The sequence below is a fragment of the Hippopotamus amphibius genome, chromosome 6, assembly GCF_030028045.1.
Source record: "Hippopotamus amphibius kiboko isolate mHipAmp2 chromosome 6, mHipAmp2.hap2, whole genome shotgun sequence".
NCBI lineage: Eukaryota > Metazoa > Chordata > Mammalia > Artiodactyla > Hippopotamidae > Hippopotamus > Hippopotamus amphibius.
The window spans coordinates 123,131,941-123,158,665 of record NC_080191.1 but is presented as its reverse complement, the minus strand read 5'-3'; the positions used below and the strand labels follow the sequence as shown (position 1 = coordinate 123,158,665).

The 26,725-nt window shown below is 40.7% G+C and overlaps 1 protein-coding gene across 1 annotated transcript in view; it reads left to right on the top strand.

Annotated features, from left to right (window-relative positions):
* Window positions 1–26,725, top strand: part of SLC9A9 (solute carrier family 9 member A9) — a 535,038-nt gene that overhangs the window by 348,397 nt on the left and 159,916 nt on the right. Inside the window, exon 12 of the mRNA XM_057739599.1 lies at window positions 1,755–1,908. Within this exon, the coding sequence (XP_057595582.1) occupies window positions 1,755–1,908 (154 nt within the window). The remainder of the gene's footprint in view (window positions 1–1,754; window positions 1,909–26,725) is intronic.

Here is a 26,725-nt window from a genome sequence, read left to right as displayed (position 1 = left end):
AGTATGTTCTCAGGCTAGAGTAATTCTTAAATGCTATCTAATTGTCTATTAATGTTCAGTGGTCCATAAGCTTGGTTTGCCTTGTTGTCTAACACATTTGATTTTTCTAAAAGTATTTGTGCCCAGAAAGAATTTTATGGTAAATACAGACAATATCCTTTTAAAATTTTATGGAAAGGCAAAAGATCTAGAATATTTAAAACAATTTTGAAAATGGAAAATCAGAATCACTCAACCCAATATTAAGTCCTACCATATACCTACGATAAACATGACAGTGCACCATCAGAATGGGAATAGATATATAGATCAACGGAACACAATAGAGAACCCAGGAATAAATCCTCACAAATACACCCAACTGATTTTTGACAAAAGTACAAAAGCAATTCAATAGAGCAATTAAACCTCCATAGGCAAAAACAAACAAACAAACAAACAAACAAAAAACAAAGAAAGAAAAAAAAATCCTCAACCTAAAACTCACCCCTTATACCGAAATTAACTCAAAATGAGCATGGACTTGAATGTAAAAGTAAAGCTATATAACTTTTAGAAAAAATTTTAAAACATAGGGGAAAATCTTTGGGACCTAGAGCTAAGTAAAGAGTTCTTAGACTTGACTCCAAACAGATGATTTATAAATGAAAAAATCAACAGATTAGACTTCATCAATAAAAGCTACAAAGTGGGAAGCAATATTTACAAACTATATACCCAGCAAAGGACTATTATCTAGAATATATAAAGAACTTTCAAAATTTAACTATCAAATATCCAACAATTCAATTAGAAAATGAGACAAGGACACGAAGAGCCATTTCACCCAAGCATGTAGATAGACAACAAATGAGCACATTAAAAAATGTTCAATACTGTTAGGCAAATGGAAATTATAACCCCAATAGGCTATCAGAATGGCTAAAATTTAAAATAGTGACAACACTAAAGGCTGGATGACATACGTTGCTGATAGGAGTATAAAATGGTAGAGCCATTCTGGAAAAGTTTGGTAGTAATTTCTTTTAAAAACATGCAAATATACCATATAATTCAGTGATTGCACTCCTGTGCATTTAGCTCAGAGAGTTGAAAACTTATGTTCACACACACAGCAGCCTTATTTGTAATAGCCAAAAACCGGAAACTACTCAGATGTCCTTTAACAGATGATGGTTAAACAAACTGTGGAACATCCACACCGCAGAAATACTACTCAACAGTAAAAAGGAACAAGCAATTGATATATTTGGCAACCTGGATGAGTATCCAGAGAATTACGCTGGGTGAAAAAAAAAAGCCAATTCCGAAGGGCTACATACATACTTCACGATTATATTTATATAACATTCTTGAAATGGCAAAATTATAGAAATGGAGAATTGATTACTGATTGCCAGATGTTAAGGAAGGAGTCTGTGGGAGAGAAGTAGGTGTGGTTTAAAAGGGAAACGAGAGGTCTTTATGCTGATGGGAATGTACTGAATCTTGACTATATCAGTGTCAAAATCCTGGCTGTGATATTGTACTAGAGTTTTGCAAGACGTCGCCTTTGGGGAGAAAGTGGGGAAAGGGCACACAGTAAGTCCCTATTATTCCTTACAACTACATGTGAATCTATGGTTATCTCAAAATTAAAAGTTTAATTTTAAAAAATAATTGTGTTTGTCAGTAAATTGTAAATATATATTCCATGAAATGAGAATGACAGGCGCGCAGGTGTTTATTTTCCTTCTTTGGTTTTTCCCTGTAAGGTTTGCGAGGAGCCATAGCCTTTGCCTTAGCCATTCGGAACACAGAATCTCAGCCCAAGCAAATGATGTTTACCACCACGCTGCTGCTCGTGTTCTTCACAGTCTGGGTATTTGGAGGAGGAACAACCCCCATGCTGACTTGCCTTCAGATCAGGTGAGTGACACTGCTTAACAAAGGAAATCATTATGAGGCATGACTGCACTGTCCCGTTTCTGGTGTTGCTGACTGGTGAAGAGTACAGTGGCATGTCTGTAAACTAACTTTCCCTGGAGTCAAGTTGACCTTCATTCACAAGGTGAAACCATATAACCTATCACCAACAGAACTGACTTTTCCGAGAGTTCTAGAAATCTCAGGGTGATGTCTGTTTATAGTCTACAGTCCCTAGAAATGAATTTCTTTCTGAATTTTTCCATTCAGTCGTATTTACTGAGTATAATGTGATAATCTATGGAGTTTACAAAAAGGAGTAAGACATGAGTCTTGTCCTCAAGATACTTATGATACAATAGGAGTTATACAGAAAAAGCTATCATACAAGGAGAAAAATGAATTTTTTTGGTTTTTAATTTATCACAGCACTTAGGATAAAATTAGGGACACAGGAAATGCTTAAATGTATTTGACTAGTCAGCCATATGTTTAGCCAGAGGGATGCTATAGACACAGATTAGACAATTTCTTAAAGGAAAATGGGGTCAAGGCTTCAGCCAGGGGCCATCCAATAAGCAGTGCTTGGAAGATGATTGCTATTAACCCAAAGTATGTAGGTAATAGAAGATTTGATGAAAAATGAATAGCTTGTGCCAATCGCGGAAAAAGTGAAATAGTGTCATCTGTATTTGATTCTTTGATCTGGGTCCTCATTTTCACATCCCAGAATGTAACAGTGCTTTACATAAATCACATCTTACTTCCCAAAGTCATACCTTTTGATGATCATGCAGCCCCTCCCTGGTCCCCACCCATTCTCTGTGAGGCAAACCCATACCCACCACATCTGACAGGAAAAGATCCATCTGGCTGGAAAGGGACATCCAAGAAGATTTTTTTCAGAGAAGGACTCTGTTATTTCAGCCTCAATGTAGTGCCTGGCACATAGTGGAATTGAATAAATAATTGCTACGCAAAAAACTGAATGAATATAACTAGTTAAGCCCCTACTGACAAATTTCTATCCATTTGACAGAAAGAAGCAGAATTAGGACTCACAAGTTCAGATAAGAAAGCTTATGTCTAAACTAGGCCAAGTAGTTATGCATTAAACCAAATTCAAGGGGAAAAGGGCCTCTTAAAGGACTGTGAATATTGCTAAACACATGAAAAGGCTTTGACCAAAGGTTGAAATGGAGAGTGTTTTGAAATGCTTGTTGAACTGTTTTCTAGGCATGTAAAGGTGACCTGCAATTTCTTTCGCAGTGGTAGCTGCTTGTAGGCTCCTGTGGATGAGCATGGATATTGCATTAAATGCTATAGTGTTATCCACTGTAAACTGATAGTAAGATAATGGTGTGTTCAGGTTTCTGGAAAATAAATTCAGTAGGCGGATCCACACATGGAAAAATTAGGACTTGGAAAGCAGAAGTTAGAGGATACCAATCCTCACAAGATAAATGTATTGACTGCTTTATCAGGTAAATCAGAATATTCAGGACATAAAGCGGTGCTGGCAACATTTTCTTGAAGTAGTTCAAATATAACTTGTTTTCTACTATTGCCTTTCTTTACCCTGAAGGGTTTGTCCCCAAATCAATAACATATTTTACCCTAAAATGTTTATGTAACTCTCCTATAGTGTTTTCCAAAGGCATCCATTGACTTCAAATAGATGTCATAGCTTATGCGGTCTCTTGATATCTGGATCAGTAGGGACAGGGCAATATAAAATAGGACCTTAGACAGGTTAGAATGTTTATCAGGTTATAGGACAGGGACTAATAAAGAAAGATAGCAATGTCAACTATAGTGTCCACACGTGAGGGGCCTGGAGGTCATCTTAGGCCAGTGCTGTGATGGCCTGCTGGGGGGCACAGCATGGAGTTGCCAGGTCATGGAGATGCTCCAGTGGGAACTGGCTCCAAATGGCCCAACTGATTCAATGCGGAGTAAAAGCAGGACCGTGATACATTTAAGGAAAGGAGCTGACAGGGCTCTGGCCCAGTAGGCCAGGTGGAAATCCCAGCTGGGAACTAGAATGTTCATCTGAAATCAGGGCGTTAACCCAGTCAGAGAGACCAGAGACCCAGTCATGAGGAAATCAGAGGGGGATAACTGAGCTTTATAGGTATGTGTGTAGCCAGGAAGTCAACCCAGGCAGACAGGATACAGGGCAGCAAGACCAAGTTAAGACCAAAGGTTCTCAAGCTTTAACGAACAGCAGAACCACCTAAAGGGCTCATTAAACCCCAGATTGCTGGACCCCTGCCCAGACTTTCTGATCAAGTAGGTCTGGTTCAGGACCTAAGAATTTGCATTTTAACCACACTCCAGCTGGTTCTAGGACCCCTTTTTGAGAACCGCTAGCTGAGACTTATAACCCCACATGGAGATGAGGCCAACATGAAATACTGTTGGATTTGGCTGGGGTTGCCCAGGGCCAGCCACACCTGAGCCTTGAGTTTAAAATTTTTAGCATCTATACTGGAAGGAGGCAGAGGCTAACTTGAAGAGAAAAATCCATTGTGCATTGATCCATGAGAAGGAAATAGAGCATAATAGAGTGAACGTAATAGAATAGGACCATAAGTTCGTGTGTGTCCAAACAGACACACAAGCACGACGTGAATCTGGCTTGACCATGTTATAGTGATACTATCATATGCTCCAATTCCATCATGGTTTATAATGCTATCAAAGACATCCTCAGTTTCATTATAGCTTTTAAATGATAGTTGTCCATCATTTACGCTATGTTTAGCAAGACTTTGCTTGTTTACAGCACAACATCTCATTAACAAACGTTCATGTCAGACTCTTTCCATCAAATGCCAGAATGTCGGCAAACTGGGGCTTTAATAAAATGACACATAAAGGGAGACCCAAGGGCCAGGTATGCAAATGTGCTAGTGAATGAACTCAGACATCCTCACTTGGTTATGATTTATTTATACACTTTACATTGCCTTCCCTTTTTGATTTTTTTAAATTTCTACATTTTTTTCTCTTAAATTATTAGGAAAAAAATCTTTGTTTGTTTGTTTGTTTGTCTTTTAGTCCCATAAAATTTGCCATTCAGCTGCAAACTACCACAGTAAGGTGCAGTTTTGTGTAGGGTAAAAATTGATATATGAATTGCAATTTGATAGAAATAACTTTAAAACAGCAATGACTTCATGCTTAGAGAAACTCAGAAGGATCTTTACATATGAAACAAATTCTCCATTGGTTGCTTATCCTAAGTACATTCAAATTTCTAGACCTAAAGCTGTATTTTTTAAAATAATAACAAAATATTTTTAACGCAGCATTTGAAATAAATCACAGACCTTTGTTTCTTAAAATTCTAGAGAAAAAGAAAAGACTCCTCCAGTATTATTTTGGAGGTTTTCATGTAAAAGAAAGCAGAATGGTTTCTTAATTAGAATCCAGACCTCCTCCATTCTGTGAAATACATTATGCTGGTGGTGAGGGAAACCCAACTCCCAGTGTCCAAGGACTAGCTCTGCTGTTAGCCAGGAAACAAGAGAGCAAAGATGTCACGCTTTGCCCTACAGAGGCCAGTAAACAGAATTGTCCACCAAATAATCACACATGCTTACAAAGAAACCTCAAAGACCAACGGCACAGAGCTCTCCCGTAGTGGTAAGTAATTTGGGATGGTATAACCCCATCCTTAGTTTAGGGCTGGGTGTCATATGGAGTTAACAAAACTCATGAGACTGGAGCCCACACCACAGTGCAAACCTTTTCTGGCTTCTCCCAGATAGGAATGCTAGACCCATCTCTTCAAAATGTCTCAACCACAGTGCAGAAAGCCTTACACACCAGAGCAATGCAGAACTTGTATTCCAGACAATATGAGCAAGTGCCCTCAGTGAGATGACTTCTTCAGCTTCCAGATTTTTGCTTCGAACATCTCCAAGAGTAATAGCCAGCTTTTATTGACTATTTACTCTGTGCTAGATATTAGAAAATAAGGTGCAAGGCACAAAACCTCCCTGTGACTCAGCCTCTAATCTATAAAATGGGGGTGAGAGTAGTAGGTACCTCCTAGGGAGGGTGAGGCCTGGCGAAGTGGCCCAGGGTCTTCCCACTGTCCGGCTACAGAGTCAGACTCCAAGGCCAGGCAGCCTAAGTCCAGGGCCTGTACCCCCAACAAGTTCATTCTTCTGCCACCGCAAATAAATGAGCTTATTCCTGATGCCTGCAAACTACCTTGATTAACAAATTCTCTGGGGAAAAAGAGATATACTTTTTTTTAACCAAGACAGGCCAGTTAAAAACAAACACAGGAAATCCTCACCCATCATGAGTGATTGGGTTGAGTTGGTCATGCAGCACAGAAATTTTTCGGTGCAGATTTTCTCCTTGACCTAGAAAAGTTAAAGGTAAACAAGGACAGCCCTGGTCTAAGGTAGCCAAGAAGGGAAGTTTGTCTTCCTCAGTTATGGAAATTTGAAATTAGAGGAATTTGTTACACCCTGAGACTCATCTCGCAAACCCATTCGGGATCCCAAGTCAGCCTGCTGTCAGCCTCTTCCACAGATCAAACAAAACATTGCACATACTGCTTTGTGTCTGTTGCAGAGTGAATAACCTTTAGATAGTGCAATGTCTCCACCATCATTATTTTAGTTAAGTATTTAAATTTTATTTTGGGTTTATGGCCCATCCTATTTTATATCATGCTAGAGTGATTTCGTTATCATATATACCCCACTGGCTACAAAGTTTTTAATAACAGCCATCATGGGAATGCACACAGGAGTAAAGAGACTGTCGTTAGTAATATTTTTTTAATCTTAAACAACAATAGGGTTAGATATACCTACTTACATACAGACTTCCTTTATTGCTGAGGTGAGGAAATGTCAATTTAATATAATGGAAGAATACATATAATCAAGTTCCCTCCATATCCCGCTGTGTTCTGCTTGGTTTTCTTTCTAGCATCCAAAGTCTCATACATGTTTAACTATTTACTTCACTGGTGTATTAACATAGTAAATCAGCTCACACACTCTGGAGGCAGACGATGTGGGATGCAACCCTGCCTCCCTCTCTTACTAGCTGTGGGAACTTGAGTAATAGATTCAACCTCTCTATGCTTCAATTTTCTTATTTGTAAACTTGGAACAGTAGTCATACCTATCTCTTTAGACTTTTATATGGATTAAGTATTACATGTATAAATTTAGGACACACAGTAAATGCTCAATAAATGTTGCTGTAACACTACTCAAATGACCACCTATGAGCCTTTTCTTATTTGAACACTCTTTTTCTGCCTATGGCATTTATATACACACACACATACACACACATAAGATGCTATTAATTACTTGTATTTATGAAAGCATGGTTTACATGGGAAATAGAAAGAGTCTCTGGGGAGCTTAGTTCATTTTATGTAGTGACTAGATTCATCAGTTTTACAGGCTGCTCCTATTTCTGCATTCAAAATGATAAACCTCTTAAAGAAAAATGCTTACAAAAAGCATCATATTTATCCAACAGCTCAGAAAGATTCTTTCTAAAGCATGCTTCTATTTCTTTCTGGACATAATAATCTTTGCTTAGGATATCTTCAGATATCTAATTTGCACCCCTTCATCAATGTGTATCAATTTATTATTTTGCATTGATTTTATACCAATATTGTATCAATTTGTATTAATTGGCAGGCTTGAGAAATACCCTCTATCATGAAACATGGAAAACCAGTTTCCTCCTTTGAATGTAAACTTATACTTAATATTCCCTACCTCTAACCCCCATTTAAAATTAAGTTCTATTTACTATAGTCTCTTCTAAAAAAATGTTTCAGAACTCCAAATATGTATTGCTTAAGTCAATCTAGTTTGACATATTTTATTAAAGATATTGGATAACTCTAGTACCCTATCGTTAACCTGAATATGTCCTAGGTTTTTCACAAGTGTGAAAATTTGCCTCCAATGCCATCTGGGTTCTTTAATGTGCTTTCTTTCTATGTACTGAATCTTTCCAGTTCCAGAGATAACAGCCTTTATCATCCCAACTGCCAGCTATCCTCCACTAGCCATCTTCTTATTTATCTTCTCCAACAGCTCTTGAGAACATCAGTATCAATAAGCTTCACCCATTTATTAAGTTTACCAAACAGTGAACATTCTGCTCTGTTGAAGAGAATTTATTAGGCTGCTACCATAAAGGATGATCAAATATAGGTGCCTTACTTTAAGTAATAGATGTATGTTTACTTTAGGTAATAGGTAAAATCTGAAAAAAAAATATTTTAAATGCAATAGATGGAACTTGTGATCTGAAAGTTTATGGAGGGGGTTCCAGTTCTGGTCAAGATGGAATAAGCATACATACTTCCCTCTGTCTCTTCCACTGAATGCAACTAAGGTCCCTGGACAGAATATAGTGGTTATCTAAGGACTCCTGAAAGCAAATGGTAGCAGACAGACTGGGGAAGGAAACCAGAATTCAGAGTACTGTTAAACCAGTGGTGAATTTCCCTTTTTTTTTCCCCCTCTGGCATCTCTTGACCTGAACTCAAAGGCAGTTTAAAGGGCAGCACTGCACAACAAGGAAGACGGAAAGAACTCCAAAAGAAATTATCTGTTTGGGGCATAAGGAACAAGAAGAGGACCCCTGTGGGTCAGAAGAGTGGGGTAAATCCCCTGGGTTTGTTGTCAGCATTTACTTTATTCTCATCCCAATACCGGGCAGACCTGAGGCAGCAGTGGTGATGATGGCAGCAACAGCTGGGCGCACCCCAATTTCCCAACCAGAGGAATTGGAAGAAGTCCCATTACATTTTTTTCTCTCTCTTAATCTTATCACTGCTTGACCTTGGAAACAGGCCCAATATTATGGAAAAATCACGGGAAATATGTTGCAGTGTAGGGAAATGAAAGCCCTGGGCTTTGGGAAGCCAGAAAATGTGGAAGAGATTGTGGAGTGGAAGGAGCACAAGAAAGTGATCTGATATAGTTGTGTATAAACTTTTGGGCTCCGCTCCAAGCTGTGTAAGCACGTATCTGCCCCTAAACAACACACCATCGTCTTTGAGAACAGAGCTACAAGACAGAGAGCATCACGTAAGTCTCAGACTATATACTGGGTGGCACACATGCAGGGCATGTGTGGATTATAGACCAAAATGTAAAATATAAAACTATAAAACTTCCAGAAGGAAACATAAGAGAAAAATCTTCATGACCTTAAGTTAGGCAAAGGAGTCTTAAATGCTTTACCAAAAGCATCATGTGCGAGAAAAAAAAAATGATAAATTGGGCTTCATCAAAATGAATATTTTTGCTTTGCAAAAGACCCTGTTAAGAGAATGAATATGCAAGCTACACATCCATACTCAGAGAGAATGCATTGCTGGTGGGAATGCAAAACAGTATGGCCAATCTGTAACTCACTTCAGCAGTTTCTTATAAAGTTAAACGTACAATTATTATAGGATTCAGCATTCCCTCTCCTAGACATTTAGCTAGAGAGTAAAATGGGGATAACAGAATCTGTCTCTGAAGATTAAATGTGTGAACATTAAATAAGAAAATACATGTTAAAGTCCTTTGAGCAGAACTGAGCACTCCTTAGTAACCTTATTTTACTCACAGCTTTTATTAGAAATGTCAGATAAATTTTAATAGTATTTTCAGCCTATATTGAGATTATCACATCGTTTTTTCCTCTATTGATGTGATGAAATATATTGATAGATATCCTGATATTGAATTATCCTTACAATCTCAGGATAGCTATTTTTTCCTATAATTCTGCTATCTATAATAATGACTAAGGTTAGTCTATACTTTTCTCTTTTTTTGATGTGGGGGGAGAGGGGGCTGTCTTTATTAGGTTTAGTGTTAAGGATGTGCTACATTCATAGCATGAACTAAAGACTTTTCTGTTTTTTCATGGCCTGAAATAGCATAGCATAGAAATGGTTGGGGGGCGGGGGATTTGTTTGTTTGTTTCTTTTCAGATTTTTATTGGAGTATAATCGCTTTACACTGTTGTGCCAGTTTCTGTTGTACAGCAGAGTAAATTAGCTGTATTTACACATATATCCCCATATCCCGTCCTTCTTGAGCCTCCTTTCCACCCTCTGTATCCCACCCCTCTAGGTCATCACCACTCATCAGGTTGATCTCCCTGTGCTATGCAGCAGCTTCCCACTAGCCATCTATTTTATGTTTGGTAGTGTATATATGCCAGTGCTACTCTCTCACTTCGTCCCAGCTTCCCTTTCCCTCCACGCCATGTCCTCAAGTCCATTCCCTACATCTGCATTTTTATTCTTGCCCTGCCACTGGGTTCATCAGTACCATTTTTATAGGTTCCATATATATGCGTTAGCATATGGTATTTGTTTTTCTCTTTCTGGCTTACTTCGCTCTGTATGACAGACTCTAGGTCAGAAATGGTTAGGTTTTTAAAGGCTAGTTAGGAGTCGCCTGTAAAACCATCTGGTTCCTGGAATCATTTTAATGGTAGGTTTTTAATCACCTTTCCAGTGTCTCCTATGGTAAATGATGTATTCAAATGTAAAATTGTCATTTTTTAGCTCAAAAATGATCAAATATCAGCAATTTCATATGGTTCAACGTAATACTAAAATGGATATCCATATACCCTTTACCTAGTTTTATCCACTGTTAATAAAATGCCCATTTTGCTTTCTTGCCTGTATATATACATATACATCACACATATACATATATACCACATAGATCACATATATTAAATGTGTTTTTATTTTTTTATTTTTCACTGAATCATTTAAATATAAAAACAGACATCATACACTTCTATCCAAAAGCTGAAAGATGCGTCTTTGAAAAACAAGGACATTCTATTAGATAACCAAAATACCATTACTGTGTCTAAAAATATTAAAGACAATAATTTTATCAGTACATATCCAAATTTCCCCAGTTATTGCAAAAAGATATTATGTATAGATGTTTTTAATTTCAATTTTTAATTTAATTTAATGTTCAATTTTTTTTTCTAGCCTCTTTAAACCAGTTTCTCCTCTTTTTTTCCCATGACACTGATATTTAGAAGAAACCAGGTCAGTTGTTTTGCACACTATTCCACATTCTGGACTTGTTTGTTTCCTCCTAGCATCAATTAATATGTTCTTCTCTCTGCTATATTTCCTGTAAACTAGAAATTAGGTCAAGGCTTGAAATTCAGGTTGAACATTTTTGGCGAGAACATTCATTGGCAAATGTGCAAGTCTTTCATTTGTTATGCCTTAAGTACAGCTGTTGGACTGTACTAGTCAACACGATATCTGGTAGCCCCATGTCTTTCAACCACGTGGATGTGGCTAGTCCAAATTGAGATATACCGTGCTGTGTCCTCTCAAAATTTATATATTGAAGCCCTAATCCCCCATGCGACTGTATTTGGAGACGGGGCTTTTAGGAGGTAATGAAGGTTAAATGAGATCATGAGGGTAGGGTCCTAGCTGATAGGATTGGTGGACTTATAAGAAGAGAGATCGATAGCTGTCTCTCTGCACACATGCTCCAAGGAACACAGCGAGGACACAGGATGGCTGTCTGCAAACCAGGACAAAAGCCCTCACCAGAACCTAACCATTCTGGCACCCTGATCATAGACTTCACCCTCCAGAACTGTGAGAAAATAAATGTCTGTTGTTTAAGCCAAAAAAAAAAAAAAAAAGAATATTCATTGGTGATGCCATAGGCTTAATAATGGGTATTTCATATCAACAGGCACATAAGATCAAGTTGTCCCACTATTGGTGATGCTAAGTTTGTTCATATGGTTATAGTGGTAACCACCATTGTAAAAGTATACCTTTCCTTTTGTGATTAGTTTTTATTAAAGTATACCTTTCCTTTTGTAATTAGTTTTTAACCTATGGGGCAATGCTTGAGCACTGTGTGAATCTGTTTCCAACACTCCTTTAGCCACTGTTTTTAGCATCCATTGATGATCCCTGTCTGACTCAGTGATTACATGTGAGATGATTCCGTTTTGATCTCCTTTGATATGTAATTTTTTGAGTTTCTTAGTTTACCAAATGATCACAATTTTGATCACCTTTTTAAAAATTTATTTCTAATATATCAAATTATGAGAATGTTATTGATAACAATTCTACTTTTAAAATATAAGATTTTCTTTGTGATTACGTACATGACTGATTTGGGTGTATATTCCCTGAAAATAAAAAAAAACTTTAAAAAAAAGCTTAAAACAAATTTCTGTACATACGTATTGAGTTTCTTGATTATGTTACTCAAATTCCCTATACCCTTATCTATATTTTTATTAGATGTCAGATTCTGAAAGAGGTATATTAAATTTTCCACTATAATTTTTTTTTGTCATCAAGGTCTCACATTCTAATTTTATATAGTCTTTCATGTATTTCTGATGTGTTGTGTGTAGTACACCATTTTATGTTTTTCTCATCCCAGAAATGAAACAAAATGGTCATATCCTTCTTATATGTTCATGCTCCTCTTTTACCTCTAGGTCTCATAATGTGGAAGCTTAAAATAAAGAGTGAAAGTAATACAGAAAAGTCATTTCCATTAGTACTAGACTGCGGGCACTCCCTCTTTCCTCCATTTCATTTTGGTTATAAGCGAGCAGTGAGCTAGGAGATATCAGTGTTTTGATGAACATCATTTGACTCCCTGAAGTCCTTAACTTCTCTTCAGAAAATAAAGTCTTATTTTTTAATCTATTATAATCTTTTACCTGCTAGTATGCATGTTAAACCTTAATGAAATGGTGTAAGAAAAATTACTGTAAAATCCAAAGAGTTGTAATAAAACTCCCATTTTGCGCCTACCCTAAAGATCAATTGCATAGCCAAAATATGAGATTTTAACTGGAGTTTTAAAAAATAACTGCTGAATTCTATCACACAGAGTTACTTTGAAGAAATTGCTTAAGACAGGGAATTGCCCATTGGAGGCAAAATATGCTTTAATTCAGATTTCATTGTACTCGGTACAAGGAATGCTTAGAAGAGGATTAGCTGTTCTTTTATTTACTTATTTATTTATTTATTTATTTATTTTTAATGGGCAGATTGTTGCACACTTCGCAGTGCTAGATTTGCAGTGCAGAGTATAACTGGCCAGTAATGAAGCAGCACCCATGTTGGAGATGAGGGTTGAAAGCATCTCAACAGTTGACTCCTCAGTGGCACTGGCTGCTTATTTCTTATTTTCTGCAAGATTCAATGTGGACATCAAAGGTCACTGTTTGTCCCCTTGAGACTCCTTCTCTCTTTTTCTCCTTGGGCACAGCACCTACACATGAGTCCCCACCAAGCAAATGATCGTCTTTGTTTGGAAAGTTCCAGCTAAAATGCTGGGAGTGGGTTTAGGTTCAATTCGTTCTGGGGCCACCACAGCCTGGGTTTCCTCACCTGCCCTCTGCATGGCCCTCCCGGGGCAGCTGTCTGCTTGCAGCCTTTGTCCATGTGGGTTGCAGTTTATTCCGGTCTAGCCAGCAAAATAATCCCACCCTTTTCTTTTTTCATTTTACTGTCACTATGGATCTACTCATTTTTATATAGCACTCTTATCATTTCAATAGGGTTCTCAAAGAAAGGGGAGAAAATGCAAACATTGGAAACAGTAATCTTAATACTATTTTTCATGAACCATTATCAGGCATTTAAGTAGGTGTCTAATTTTTATGAGTATAAACTGATACATGCTTATTACATAAAATTAGAAAACTAAAATTTTATTTAAAAAAATAAAATTCACCTGAGGTCCTTTTATACAGAGATAATTACTAACAGCAGTACATTTTTCTACAGACGCTTTTTGACAATTTCTTTTTTTTTTTTTTTTTTTACAAAATTCAGATCTGACACTTTTTTACTTAAAAATACAGCATGATACAGGGGAGTGAATGGTCTCTTCTGCTGAATCACATGCTACAGTGATGATAAACTGAAGCTACTGGAATCACCAGGCAGAACTCATTAATGTGTTCCACTCACAGGGAACAGAGCAAAATAGAGGAATTTTGTGATATCATTTGGGCGTGAATTATGACTCACTGAAAGCTAGGTATGCTCCTGGACATTGCACCTTACATGAACATCCACTCCCCCTCTTACTTAGTTTGAGTCAGATTTTCTGCTTCTAGCTAACTGAAGGAGTCCTAACAGTTCATTAGTGATGTAGCCAATAGCCAGCTTCACTACTGGAGACCCATCCAGGTGATCCTCCCATGTCCCTTCTCAGTTTTCCCTCCATGAAATGAAAATATTAATTATTATCCAAAAGTGGTAAAGATTATAAAAAGGTATTTGAATAGACTATCAACTGATATGTAAATTAAGGGTAATGCCTAATACTTCTGGCCAACATGCATTCTTTTGAATATTTATTTTTGCTGATGGTTTGCTATTCCTGTTTGCCTGAAATACAATCTATAAAACCTATCATGTATCATTTTCAATTATATGCCAGAAACTTCTAAGGTTAGGGATACACAAACAAAAGGCACCTTCATCAGCTTCCTCTCTTCTATGAGAAATTTGAGGAAAGGGAGCAGAAATGACTATTACATCAGGGAGACAATGTTGACTGTCCCATAATAAGCTGGTATAATTTGCAGGGATGTATGCAGGAGGAAGCAATTGCTTCTGACTTTGTTGTGGGATGGAATAAAAAATAAAGATTCACTGGGGGAGCAAACTTACCTTTTCTGAAAAAAAAAATAGCATGATAACTTTCCAATTTTATGAGCTATCCCTTCAAATTATGTTTTCAAGGACTGAATAGCAAAATCACAAACATATGCCAAAATTATTTATCTAAATTGGTATTAGAATATATTAGACTAGAATTATTTTAAACCGTTATAAATGATGCTGTAATTATTTCATTCATACATACATAGGTGTATAATACTTTTTGTATCTCTGATTATTTTTTTAGGATAAAAATGAAATTAAGGAGTCAAGAGTAGAATATTTTTTGGAGCTCAAAATTTATTTTGCCAAATTGCTTTCTAGTAAGGTCGGGTTACTTTAAGCACCAGCAATGAAATCTATTCTTTCCTTGGTGACTTTCCAACCTGTTTCCTATAGTCCAGAATTATTGCATGTTTTGAGGATGCTTAACCATTTTCTAAAATTTTATCCTGACTCCAGAAGCTCATTTCTTCTAGGTCTTCAGGAAGATCTTCCTTTTTCTTCACTCTATAGAACATCTTGATAAGCTCTGTGCGATTTTTCTTGTCTCTGCTAGCATTTGAATACAGAGAAAGCTTTCCAGACTTGCTATTTGCCAACAGACAGGTGTGTGGATTTCCCTCCGCTCCCCTCAACAGCCATCTGGTTGTTCATCACACTCTCTTGTTAGCCATAGCTAACAAGTCAATTCGCAACATTTGTAACCTAGGCTCTAGGATCAAGCTTCAAAGATTCATCTCTGAAACTAAGCTCTATGTGTGTAGAATTTTCTGTCGTCCTCACTGCTCAGTCTTCAGGCCCTCTGAACCAATGCTGCACATTCTTTTTTATGGCTGAGTAGTATTCCACTGTATACATATACCACATCTTCTTTATCCATTCATCTGTTGATGGACATTTAGGTTGATTCCATGTCTTGACTATTGTCAGTAGTGCTGCTGTGAACACAGGGGAGCATGTATCTTTTTGAATTATACTTTTGTCTGGATATATGCCCAGGAGTGGGATTGCTGGATCATATGGCAACTCTATTTTTAGTTTTTTGAGGAAACTTCATGCTGTTTTCCATAGTGTCTGCATCAATTTACATTCCCATCAACAGTGTAGGAGGGTTCCCTTTTCTCCATACCCTCTCCAGCACTTGTTATTTTGTAGACTTTTTAATGATGGCCATTTTGACCAGAGTGAGGTGATTCCTCATTGTAGTTTTGATCAGAAGACTATTTTTTAAGTTATCTGAGAGTAGTAAAAAGTCACAGGACCAGCTCCACAGTGGGAGTCTGTAGAAGCAGAGGTGTGTGTGTGTGTGTGTGTGTGTGTGTGTTGGATGGAGGGCTGGTAGGCCTGATAAAGGTGTTTTTTTTCTTGTTCCTTGAGCCACATTCGCCCCAAGGGCTCTTGGCCCCTGGGCTGGTTGCCTCCATCTGCCTGGGTTTTCTCAACTAAAAAGTTGCATCATGACTTTGTGGCAACTTCACTGACATCTTTGATCAGGAGGCTCCAGGAGGCCAGAAACTTAGTTTACAATTGGCTGCCCTCATACATGACCCTGTTTACGTAAAGGAAATCTAGGCATCTGGCCAATTCAGGACCAAAGAATTTTGTGGTGAGGGTGTTGAGCTTCGTTTCCTTTTTCATTTATAAACGCAGTTGGAGCTGATTCCAACGTGTTTTTAGGAAGTCAGTAAAAACAGTTAGGCGTAACTACTACTGTTTTATGAAATTTCATCTATTGTTTTGACCTTGCCTGTGCTTAAATACGGAAATAAAAAGCTTGGTGTGGCCCAGGGGGAGGGGAGGGGCGTTATGTCATTACAGCATCTACTTCATGTCAGGAAACTCCGAGCCGACCATACATTTCCTACTTTAATAAGCCAAGGAATGCAATCGAGTGTGTGACCAAGGGTAACATGATTCAGGTTAAGAACTGGGTCTATGGAATTTGTTTCCTGGCGGAGAGAACTACAATTCAACTGCTGCTAGAGTTAAGTGGAAAATATATACTTTTGCCTTCATTAGAGCTATTGTTACTTTTAAAGACTTGTTGAGAACATAAGATCAAACTTAAACATGATAGCATGGATTCTAGCTATTGGAAACTAAGAGAGCCCTTGGGAATATTACCTTCCACTTCCAGTTCTATCCATGCTCCATGTCTGACCTTGGATATCACACCTCGGTCCTTACACTTGAAAGAGAGACAATTGCTCATTAACATTCAACAATGGGCAAATTAAAAAATGCTCATTTAGACACAGGTTTGACTAATGCAATGTTATCCTTATGTGGATTTATTTGTTTATCTAGTTCTTCATTTCTTAAAATGGTACCCTTCACAGAAGCACCTTGGGTTACAATCAGCACATTAGAACAGGAATTAAAATGGATAAAACATTACAAAGCAACAATTAATAGAGCAGCAAATGATGTTACGTCTTAAAATACTATTATGCTTAAAATCTGAAAACAACGCTCACCTCATCTGTATAGCAGGCACCCGTACAAGCAGTGCAGGAGCCTTGCTGTGGCTTCTAGAAATCATACGTGGGAAGCACGTGATGATAAAATTATTCTAAACCTTGCCGCAAAATGTAATTTTCCATCCCTCCCCACCTCTGCGCTACTTGTTCGCCTGTAGGGCAGCTTGCTGTACACTCTGCTTTCACATGTCTGCTCAGCCAGGAAGGGTTACAGAGGATTCAAAAACTCCTTTCTTTCCCAGAGGCTGTAACCAGAGTCCTTAGTCATACTTTACATGGCTTAAATGGCAGTTGATGATGCTTAAGTACTGGAAACAATCAAAGGATCATAACCTCAGAGAACATTCTACCAACTGAAGTAGGAAAAAGCTTGTCCTTCACCACCGGCTCCTACCCCACCGGGCCCCACAAACCCACCCGGTTTCCTTACACAACCCGGCGCGCCCTCGCAGCCTACTAATCCTGTTTCGCTTTCCCCTGTTAGTAAAGGATACTTGAAAGATGTGGCTTTTAAAAGTTAGGATTTACGTGGGTAGCAAGCAGTTTACAAAAGCTGATCACTCTGTGATCGTCCGGTGGTTAGGCATGGGAGAGCTTGGTAAGCATCCTGAACTGGGGAGTTGAAAGTGGATTCTCTCCATTATGTTGAACCAGGGACGCCAAGACGCTGTTCTCCAATGACACACTGAGTCCTTTCAGAAACTGCTCTGTCGGAAGTCCAGCTTGTTGTTTGTGTAAAATTGTCGCTGTATGCCCATTTTGGTTCACATGGTACTTAAAAGACAGCGTTGCCTGTGCCAGCACCTGCCTCTGCAGTCCTGGCTCCCATTCCACCCCCCCCCCCCCACCTTCTCTCACTCTAGCAGGGCCAAACCACTCAGGGTGCTCAATGCCAGTAAATAGAATTCCCAAGAACAGCATCCTTAAATCTATAGTTCTGGACCAAGCTCTGTAGAATAACAACCCATAAAAGTTATGCCAGGCTTATTTTAAAGCCTCTTCTATATGAACATATTTAAACAGTTTCAGCTTTGCCAGCAAAGCTCCTTTGGGGGATGTACTGTTCAAATGGTTTCCTACCACGAAGCCCTCTGTGATCATTCTGGAATTTCGCATCAAAGAGAGAAAGAACATCTCAGTGTTCAGTAAGGACCCTGCCTTGGGAAGTAAATCCTTGCTGAGGCCCTTGGCGAACCCCTCCAGGTTCCTATGGCTCATTTCATAAAGAACGTTATGTACCCAATGAGGTGTGTCCCGACTCTGCCAACAATAAACAATAGCGCAGTCTCCCAGAATTCAAACCACATTAGCATAGAGGCGATTAAAGAACTCATTAAAATGCCTTAAAGGACCTTTGATTTCCTACAGGAAACATTATGAATTCGCTGCATTTTCAGAGCCCATAAAATCCTTAGGTGGGTCCCCCCTGCGGAGGAAAGCAGCAAACCAGGGTCAAACACACTCCACGAGCGTCAGCCTGTGTTCCTCGTTTCCTGCACCATTCACTCCATCTTCACTGTCCCTTTCCTTCTGTAAGCACAGTTTGAATGTGGCTTAAGTGAACATGAAGACAAAGCAACTTGCATTGGCTAATTCTGCTGCCCCGGGAAGCCCATAAAATCAGGGGCAGACTGAATTTTGCACCAGGGTAGCCGCTGAACTCCTGAACCCATAGATCCACTGTGGGCTTACCCTTAAAGTCCAGACATAGGTGACAGAGCTTTAGAAGAACCACCTCTGCCCCTAGCAGGACTGGCTTCTGCTTTGCCCTTGTGGCCACAACTGCCCCCGCGCTGCCTCCTCGCTTCAGAGCCAGGGCCCGTGTTCTCTGCCCCACCCTCTCCTTTCATTTACTTGGTATTTATTGGGTGCTCTGGCAAATGAGGGAGTGGGGGACAGAGAGGAATGATCCCTGACTGGGAGGGCAGATTACACGTGTAGGAAAGCCATGTAACTCTACAAACTAGGGCGTGACAAGTAACCCACTGAGAGGTCCCTCCTCCAGCCTTTGCTCCTGAAACCCCCAGAGCTCAGGCTGCCTTTCTTACCCTAATTCTTCTTCCTACTCCACCTTCCATCCGGTGCTGATTGCGGAGACTTCTCCTCCGCGGACCTTTCCTGATCCCCCGGAGAGCTGACCCCTCTCTCTCCCTGTGCCTACACGGGACCCCGAAGGTACAGCGAGCTGAGCCAGAGGCAGTGTGAGGCTATGGCTAGGTAGACGGGCTCAGAGGCCCAACTCTCAAGGTACTAAATCCCGAGTCTCTTTAGCTGTGTGACTTGAAGCAAGTCTTTCTGTGCCTCTGTTTTGTCATCTGCAACATGGGGACAATAGCACCTACTGCACAGGGTTGTTGTGAGGAGCTAACTAATTTAACAGAAAAGGCTCCGAATGGTGCCTCTCAAGTGATAGGTTCCTATAATTGTTGTGTATTATTACTGCTGTCACTCCTGCCAGGCCGTGGGACTCCCCAGGGTATAGACACTGCTCATTTATCTTTGTATCCCCGCCCCTTGCAGCTGTGGGTAGCACAGACTGGGCAATCACATAAGGTCAATGCTGTACAAAGTGAACAACTTCATAAATGACTAAATCAACAAGTGAAAGGACCTTAGTAAGGACAAAGGAAGCCACATCTAATGGTAGCAATAGCCCTGGGCTTGGAACCAGAGAGGCGTGAGTTCAGCCGGCGGCTGCATGACCTTCCTCAGTCAATAGAGCCCCTGAGTCCTGCAACAACGGCATTCCTGGAGACAGACGATGGGGTGTGGCTCTGAAGACTGGCGTCCACTCCCCGATCAGGGGTGACCAATCCCAACCTTGGTTTCCTCAGCTGCCAACGGCAGGCCCTGGACGGACCAAAGGGCCCCAAACCCTGTGGGTCATTCCAGGCTGAGGGCTTGTAAAATAGTGTTCTTACTCTTCCCTGGGAGACCAGTTCCACTGTCTGGAGTGGGCTGAGGATCTGTGTTTTTAAAAACTCCCCAGGTGTTTGTGGGTCTCAGACATGGGTTTCCGAACAACGAAACTAGACAAATTCTCAGGCTGGAAGGCAGAGATGGCCGTACCCTGGAGCGTACTTATTTTGTAGATTTCCACCACACTCCTCCCCAGCCCCTACCTTGCATGTGCACACACACACGCACATGGAGAGGACACTCGGTAGAACCCGTCTCCAGCCCACCCCTGAAACACAGAACCTTGGGCACTGCCAAATCCCACATAAACCTCCGCTCTGTGAAGGGAGAGCAGAGTGGTTGCTCTGAAGTCACATTTCTGGGGAGGCTGGGCCTCCTGCCCCCCGCCCCTCCCCAGCACACACCTGACAAGCAATGGGATGAGTTACCACCTGCAATTGATCCATGTGAGTTCTAAACTGTTATGGCCCCGGTTAATTGTTTTGCCAGTATAAGCACATTTTGCTTCATCCATTTGTCAAGCTGAAGGAAGGTTGTTTTATCAAAGGGGATTTAATTAAATGTTTTGTCCCAGCCCAGCCTTTCTTTCCTCATCTGCATTATGCCTGTGTCATATTTTCCCTGGAGGGCAGGAAAACAATTTCGTGAAAATGAAGGATCCATTGATTTACTATTGAAAAAGGAAATGCCAAGCTAACAATTCCCCTCTATAATTTTCTAGTGACCGTAAGAGAGGACCCAGCCGTTTAACTTAAAGACAGTGTGTTTCCTGGTGCACCTGGCTCTTTACACCCTTCTGTACCATTCACGCTGTTATGTTTATGGCCTTGCTCTTGATTGAAATTATTTCTTGAACACTCGTAAGAACTGTTTTTCTTCCCTGAACAGAAAAGATGTTTCTAGTAAGTAAAATCCTTTCATTCTTTTCCACCTCCAGTTTGGTGACCAGGGGATGGGGGATCATTCTTTTCCCGAGCCCCTCTCAGTGGGATTATAACACGTCTCCCATCATTTAGCTGCAGGTCTCCCTCTGTACAGAATTTAACTTGACCTACTTTTCCGCCTGTTGAGCTGCCTCGGGCCCCAAATGTTCTTCTAGTAGAGATCAACTGTTTTCTGGGTTAAAGTCTTAGATCTTTAGCTCAATACAGTATCTCAGGGCCTCAAAGGAAGCGGGTTGCACTAACAGTTCAGAAGGCGCTGGATGTGACAGGACCCTCGCTGGGCATCCCCTTCCTCCCGCCACCCTGCGTCCACGGATTACCATCCTGGAATCTGAGCCTGCGGCCAAGGGCCAGGGTGGTTCTGGAAGTGACCCGTTTCATTCTGAAGGGAGGGGGCTCGCGCGTGAATGTAGGAAGGAATGTGAAACTAGGTATCAGGAAAATAGGATTGCCACGAGGAGCACTGTGTCCTTGGACACATTACGCCACTTCTGGGGGCTGCCGTGTCCCTCCCAGGGCTAACAGTCTGCGATTCCTTCATTCAGTTTCATTGAGCATCCGCTATGTGGCAGCCTCTGTGGCTGGAGCAATAGTGGGGAAGCGAGGCAGACTCAGTCCTGCTGTCGTGGAGTTCCGAGCCTTGTGCGAGGAACAGGCTGAATCAAATGTGAAGTGTTCATACTCTGATTAGAGCTGTACACAAAGGCCATGCAGGGCTATGAGACGTAACCGGGGGCTCTAGCTCAGTGCCTGGCTCTGCATCACCCGGGGAGTGGGGGAGGCCTTTAGGAGGGAGTGACTTCTGAGTGGACTCATAAAAGATGACGTAACCAAGAGGGAGGTGGCTCAGGCAGACCCATCCAGATAGAGGAGCAGTGCTACCACAGACTCAGCCAAGCACCCCGGCTGAGGATGCTCGTTTCCCTGTGACAAGCATTTGCCTTCTCTCTTGTTGATCTATTAGGAAACACACCAGCTGACCTCTGGATTGGAGCTGGTGAGCCAGAAAACACTTACACCTATTTAGTCACAACTTACTGTCCATGAAGAGGAAATATTTTATTTTGTTGTATCAGACCAAGAATCAGGGCAGCTGTATGTCTCACTGTTGCCTCTTCCATCCGCGTGAAGAAAGCAAGGGAGAGGACCTTGCTTCTGCTCTGATTTTCACAAATCATCTGACCAAATTGCAAAGGGACTCATTGGAACAGGACAGTAACTCACCTCTTATTTTCTGATGGACGGAACAAGATCTGACTGAGACTGTTTTGCATTTATAGCACTTTCCACCTGAAGGCTTCAGAATGTTTTGTGAGCATGACAGGAAACAGGGTCTCATGCGAATGCTAAGTACCCTCATAATAAATGTTCACAGGCCAGGGTCTGGCTCATCAGCCAGCTGGCCTGGGGAGGGACATGCCAGGAGGGGGCATGGGCTGAGCCTGCCAGCCAGGACCAGGCCCTGTGCCCACCAGCCGGCATTCTCACCACAGACACCAAGCGTAAGCCTCATGCAGACTCGAACCTACTTCTCCCATGCCAGGAGGAGCCCCCATGGCCCTGGAGTCTGGAGAGGTGCTGTGAGGGCTGACTGACAGGAAATTGGAGCAAGAGAATGGCAGAGAGAGACTAGAGGTAAAGCAGGAAAGGCCTGTCCTGAGCGTGAGGGAGGGTAAGGAGAAACGTGGGTTGGGCCTAGGGGGTTGATTAAAGTGACATGAAAGCTGGCACAATCATCTTAAAGGATTAGCGTCAAGCTCTGTGACTTCTCATTTTACATGATTCTTCTTGGTCCTACCTCCGGCCCCACTATGTCCCTCCAGGGAGGAAGGGATGTAACAAGTGTGGCACAATCCTGTGTTGTACATAATTGTGTTAGTCCTCCAGGCACATGAGTAGTTTGACTAAGCAGAACAGAGAGGTGGATTCTCACGTGCCATTTTGGACTGAGTGGCACTCAAGCTGGGACCCTTCAGGAGAGATCTAAGTGGGGCTCCTGTCACCCCTCAAATCCTGCCGCTCCACGGGCTGCTCAGAAACCTGGCCTAGGCTTCCATGCCCCTGGTCCTCTCATTCCAAAGCCCTTATCTCCTGGAAAGCTTGATTTCATTGATTCATTCCTTGAAGATAATTTACTGAAAGTCTAATATGTGTTAGACTCAAAGTGAAGACATTTTGCCTTGCTCTGACTTCTGAATTTCCCAAATTTTCTGTAATGAGTTTGAAAAATATTTGGATAGTAGGATTTGCTATAGAGTTACAATTGAAAATGGAAATGCGTAAGCTAAGCATGTATTAGCACATACAACAAATTATTGTTACTTTTTTAAAAAAGTTACTTGAAACTCTTACTTTGTAACCTTGACTTTGCTATCTTCTTCATCAAGAAAACACAAGGCTATTGGACTCCAGCTTTCTCATTACCTGCAATGCCTTTCCTCCAACTCAGAGAGTGGGGTGCATTGGGTTTAGAATGGGGAAAAAAAAAACTTCTTTAAAAAGCAAAGACAGTCATGCATTCTGTCCTCAAGACAGTCAGGTAGGAGAGAAAAGACATCCAAAAATAGAATTTTTTATAATCAAAATCTATGAAATATCATATTAAATATAATACAAGATTGAAAGGGATAAATATTTTAAAAGGTGTCTTGATAAGGTAAGGGATTCCAGTAGAAGGTGTTTATTCCAGCCTAAGGTTGGGAAAATGTGATGATGAAGAAGCACAGGAGCCACGCCTGAAAGAAAACAGGGTCCAGAGCTGCAGTCAAGGGCAGGATTGAGTGACCAAGGAAGGGGTTAACATGAGCAGTAGAAGAGAGGTCAGAAGAGGCTCGTGGGATGGACCACATAAGCTTGGTTAGCATGAAGCCCAGGAGACATAATGAGATGGATGTGAGGCTGAGTGAGCTGGGAGGCCATGGGGGTTGCTGGGGACTAGGCTGAGGGATTTGATTCTATCATCAGAGGCACTGAGATGATGAGGACTCTACCCACATCAAATTGGTCCAGCAGCAGACATTATGGATCGGGGTGGGGAGAGATGGAAGTTTATGGAACTGAATCCAAATGAGATCAGCTGAATACCTGACCTAGGGCAGTAGCCGTGGGGATGGGGAAAAGGCTCAGACACAAGAGGCATTTCAGAGACAGAATCAGTAGATTCTGGAGAAATAAAGATTTTTCTTTCAACTTGTTCCCTCAGATTGGATGGTGCCAGCAAGAGGAGGCCAAGGTGGTTAGTAGTTGCAATAGGACACTGGAAAGGAAAATTACAGCACAATACAGAAGCTGGAAAGGAAAATTACAGGATATTTTTCCATGAGAACTTCTTCAGTTCAGAGGCACTAGAGGAGATGCCAGCATGAAAAATCTAAACATAGGATTTCCAAACAAGCAAGAAAGATAACCTATAAGACTTCTCTTTCTTTTTCATTTCTACCTCTCTTTCTTTTTTTAAATCAGCAGTCACTAAATATCTATAAAGCAGCTACATTATGTAGAAAACCAAAGAAACACAATTTAACACATAGTTCCTAATCTCAAGTGACTCAATATATTTGCAGAGCTAGAACTGCATCCACATGTCAACATGACATCATATATTGTAGCTCATGATAAAGGCCACCTTGAAAAAGATGCTGAAACTTGAAGCAAACTTGAAACATTACATATCAGTAGAAACTAAGTATGTGTGCGTTGGGGAGGGGAAGGCAGGTATCACAGTGTAGTGCTAGTATGTGCCATATACTTGACTTTTTTCTTATTCTTGTGCCTATTTTAAAGATAAGTAAATGAAACCAAGAGAGGTTAAGTGACTTGTTCAAAGTCACACAGCCAGTAAGTGGCAGAACCAGGAGAGCCTCACCCAAAGGTCCTCTGCAGCACATCACCCTCTAGGGAGGCAGAGATCAGGTAGGAAGGCACCAAAATGAAAACTTGATGTGCAAAGATAAGGAAGATGTAGGCTATCTAAACTTCAAAACCACTGAAATGCTAAAGGTTTGGTATGCACCTCCCCACTTGCTTTACTTTCCAAGTGGAAAGGTTTCTGAAGAGTCTCCTGCTGCTGCCAAGAGTCTGCACATTTCCTTAAGATGTGGGGCAGGGCAGGACAAGATAGAAACACATGAGTAAATAGAATAGAAATGAATTGCTTTCTGGAGTGTGTATGAGAGTCAAACAGGTTTTATCCTTGTGTTGTTCTATATGCCTGCCTCCTGGGTTTCATAGGGTTAAGAGACACCAACCTTTTATAATATCAGCAGATCTTGATTAATCTGGCAAATGCTATAAATCAAGGGGCAGTGTGAAATTGGACACTAAATGTATTGGACGTTATTATAAAAAGAGAAATTGGATAATTTCTACTCATTTCTATCTGAAAATGAAAAACCGCCAGGGTAATGAATCTCCTTGATCTGCTGAAATGCCTATCAGTTATAAAGTACTTTTCCATCAAAGAGATAAGCAAAATCAAAACAGACAATAAAAATTATTCACCACAGTATTTTTGAATAAAAGTAAATAAATCTCCATAATACTTGTGCTATGAATTCCACCCCCCCCCCAAAAAAAAATCCAAGTGACCATCTCTTTTAAAAAAGCCATAAAGTCAAAATCAAGAGGAGCTCTTGTTGCCCTGACACATTTGAGTAAAGGGAGGAAAGCTTTACAGCCATTACGGGAACCATCTACCGGTCCATGAAATCAAGAGCAAACTTATCAAGACTGAATCCTATGATCAAATCCAGTTAGATTTGCATGAAAAGGAATGCTGGCCTAAGGGTTTTATTTAAATTCTCCCTTCCATTGTTAAGTTCAAAGAAAGTTTCCAGGGCTGTAACTTCATCCCCAAGGGAGTTGGTTGATGCTGTTGGTCCAATCAGATTATGTCCTGGACGCTGATTTTCAGCTATGGTCAAAAAGGTGAGAGTGCCTTCAGTTGAGATAAAATGTGGGCAAGATCAGCCAGCTGGCCTCCATTCTCAGGGAAAGAAAGCCCTTCAAATACTGGTTCCTGGGCTGCCTGCTCGTTGCAATAACATCTTTCTTTGTAAAGTTCCTCAAAACCTGGACCCAATCTGCTTCCCTTTCTGTTTGAATTATGGATGGGATTGTAATGAAGTAGCCCTCCAGAAATTAATGTTTTAATTCTTAGTCTTCCTTTATATGATAAATATACCCTCTACCTATTAGTGAGACTAGTCTAAGTGGGATAACTGGGATGGTCAACAATGGGCTAGCTGCAGACTCCTCAGGGGCCAGGATCATAACTCGTTCCCACCACATCCCCAGGACCCGAGAGGGTGTTGGCACATAGTAGGTCCTCAGTGCCATATTCATCTTCTACAAATCAATTTATTCATACACTCAACAGAGTTATGTGCAAAGTGCTATTCTGGGCACTTGAAATAAATCAGCTATCAAAAAAAGGCAAAAATGCCTGCCCTCAGGGAGCTTTCCTTCAGGCAAGAGGAAGTAAACCATAAGCAATTAGCTCAGTAAATAGGTAAATTATATAGTATATTAGAAGGTGATGAGTGCTACAGAAAAAAATAGAGCAGAGTAAGGGAGAGTGGAGGGCTGGATACAGGGGATGGGATTTGGTTGCAGTTTGAATTAGGGTGGTCCAGATACCCCTAATGAGAAGGTTTCTCTTGAGCAAAGACTTGGAGGGGGAGGAGGAAGAGTGTTTTGGCAGAGGGAGCTGATATGCAGACTGTAGGTGCCTGATACATTGAAGGAGTGTC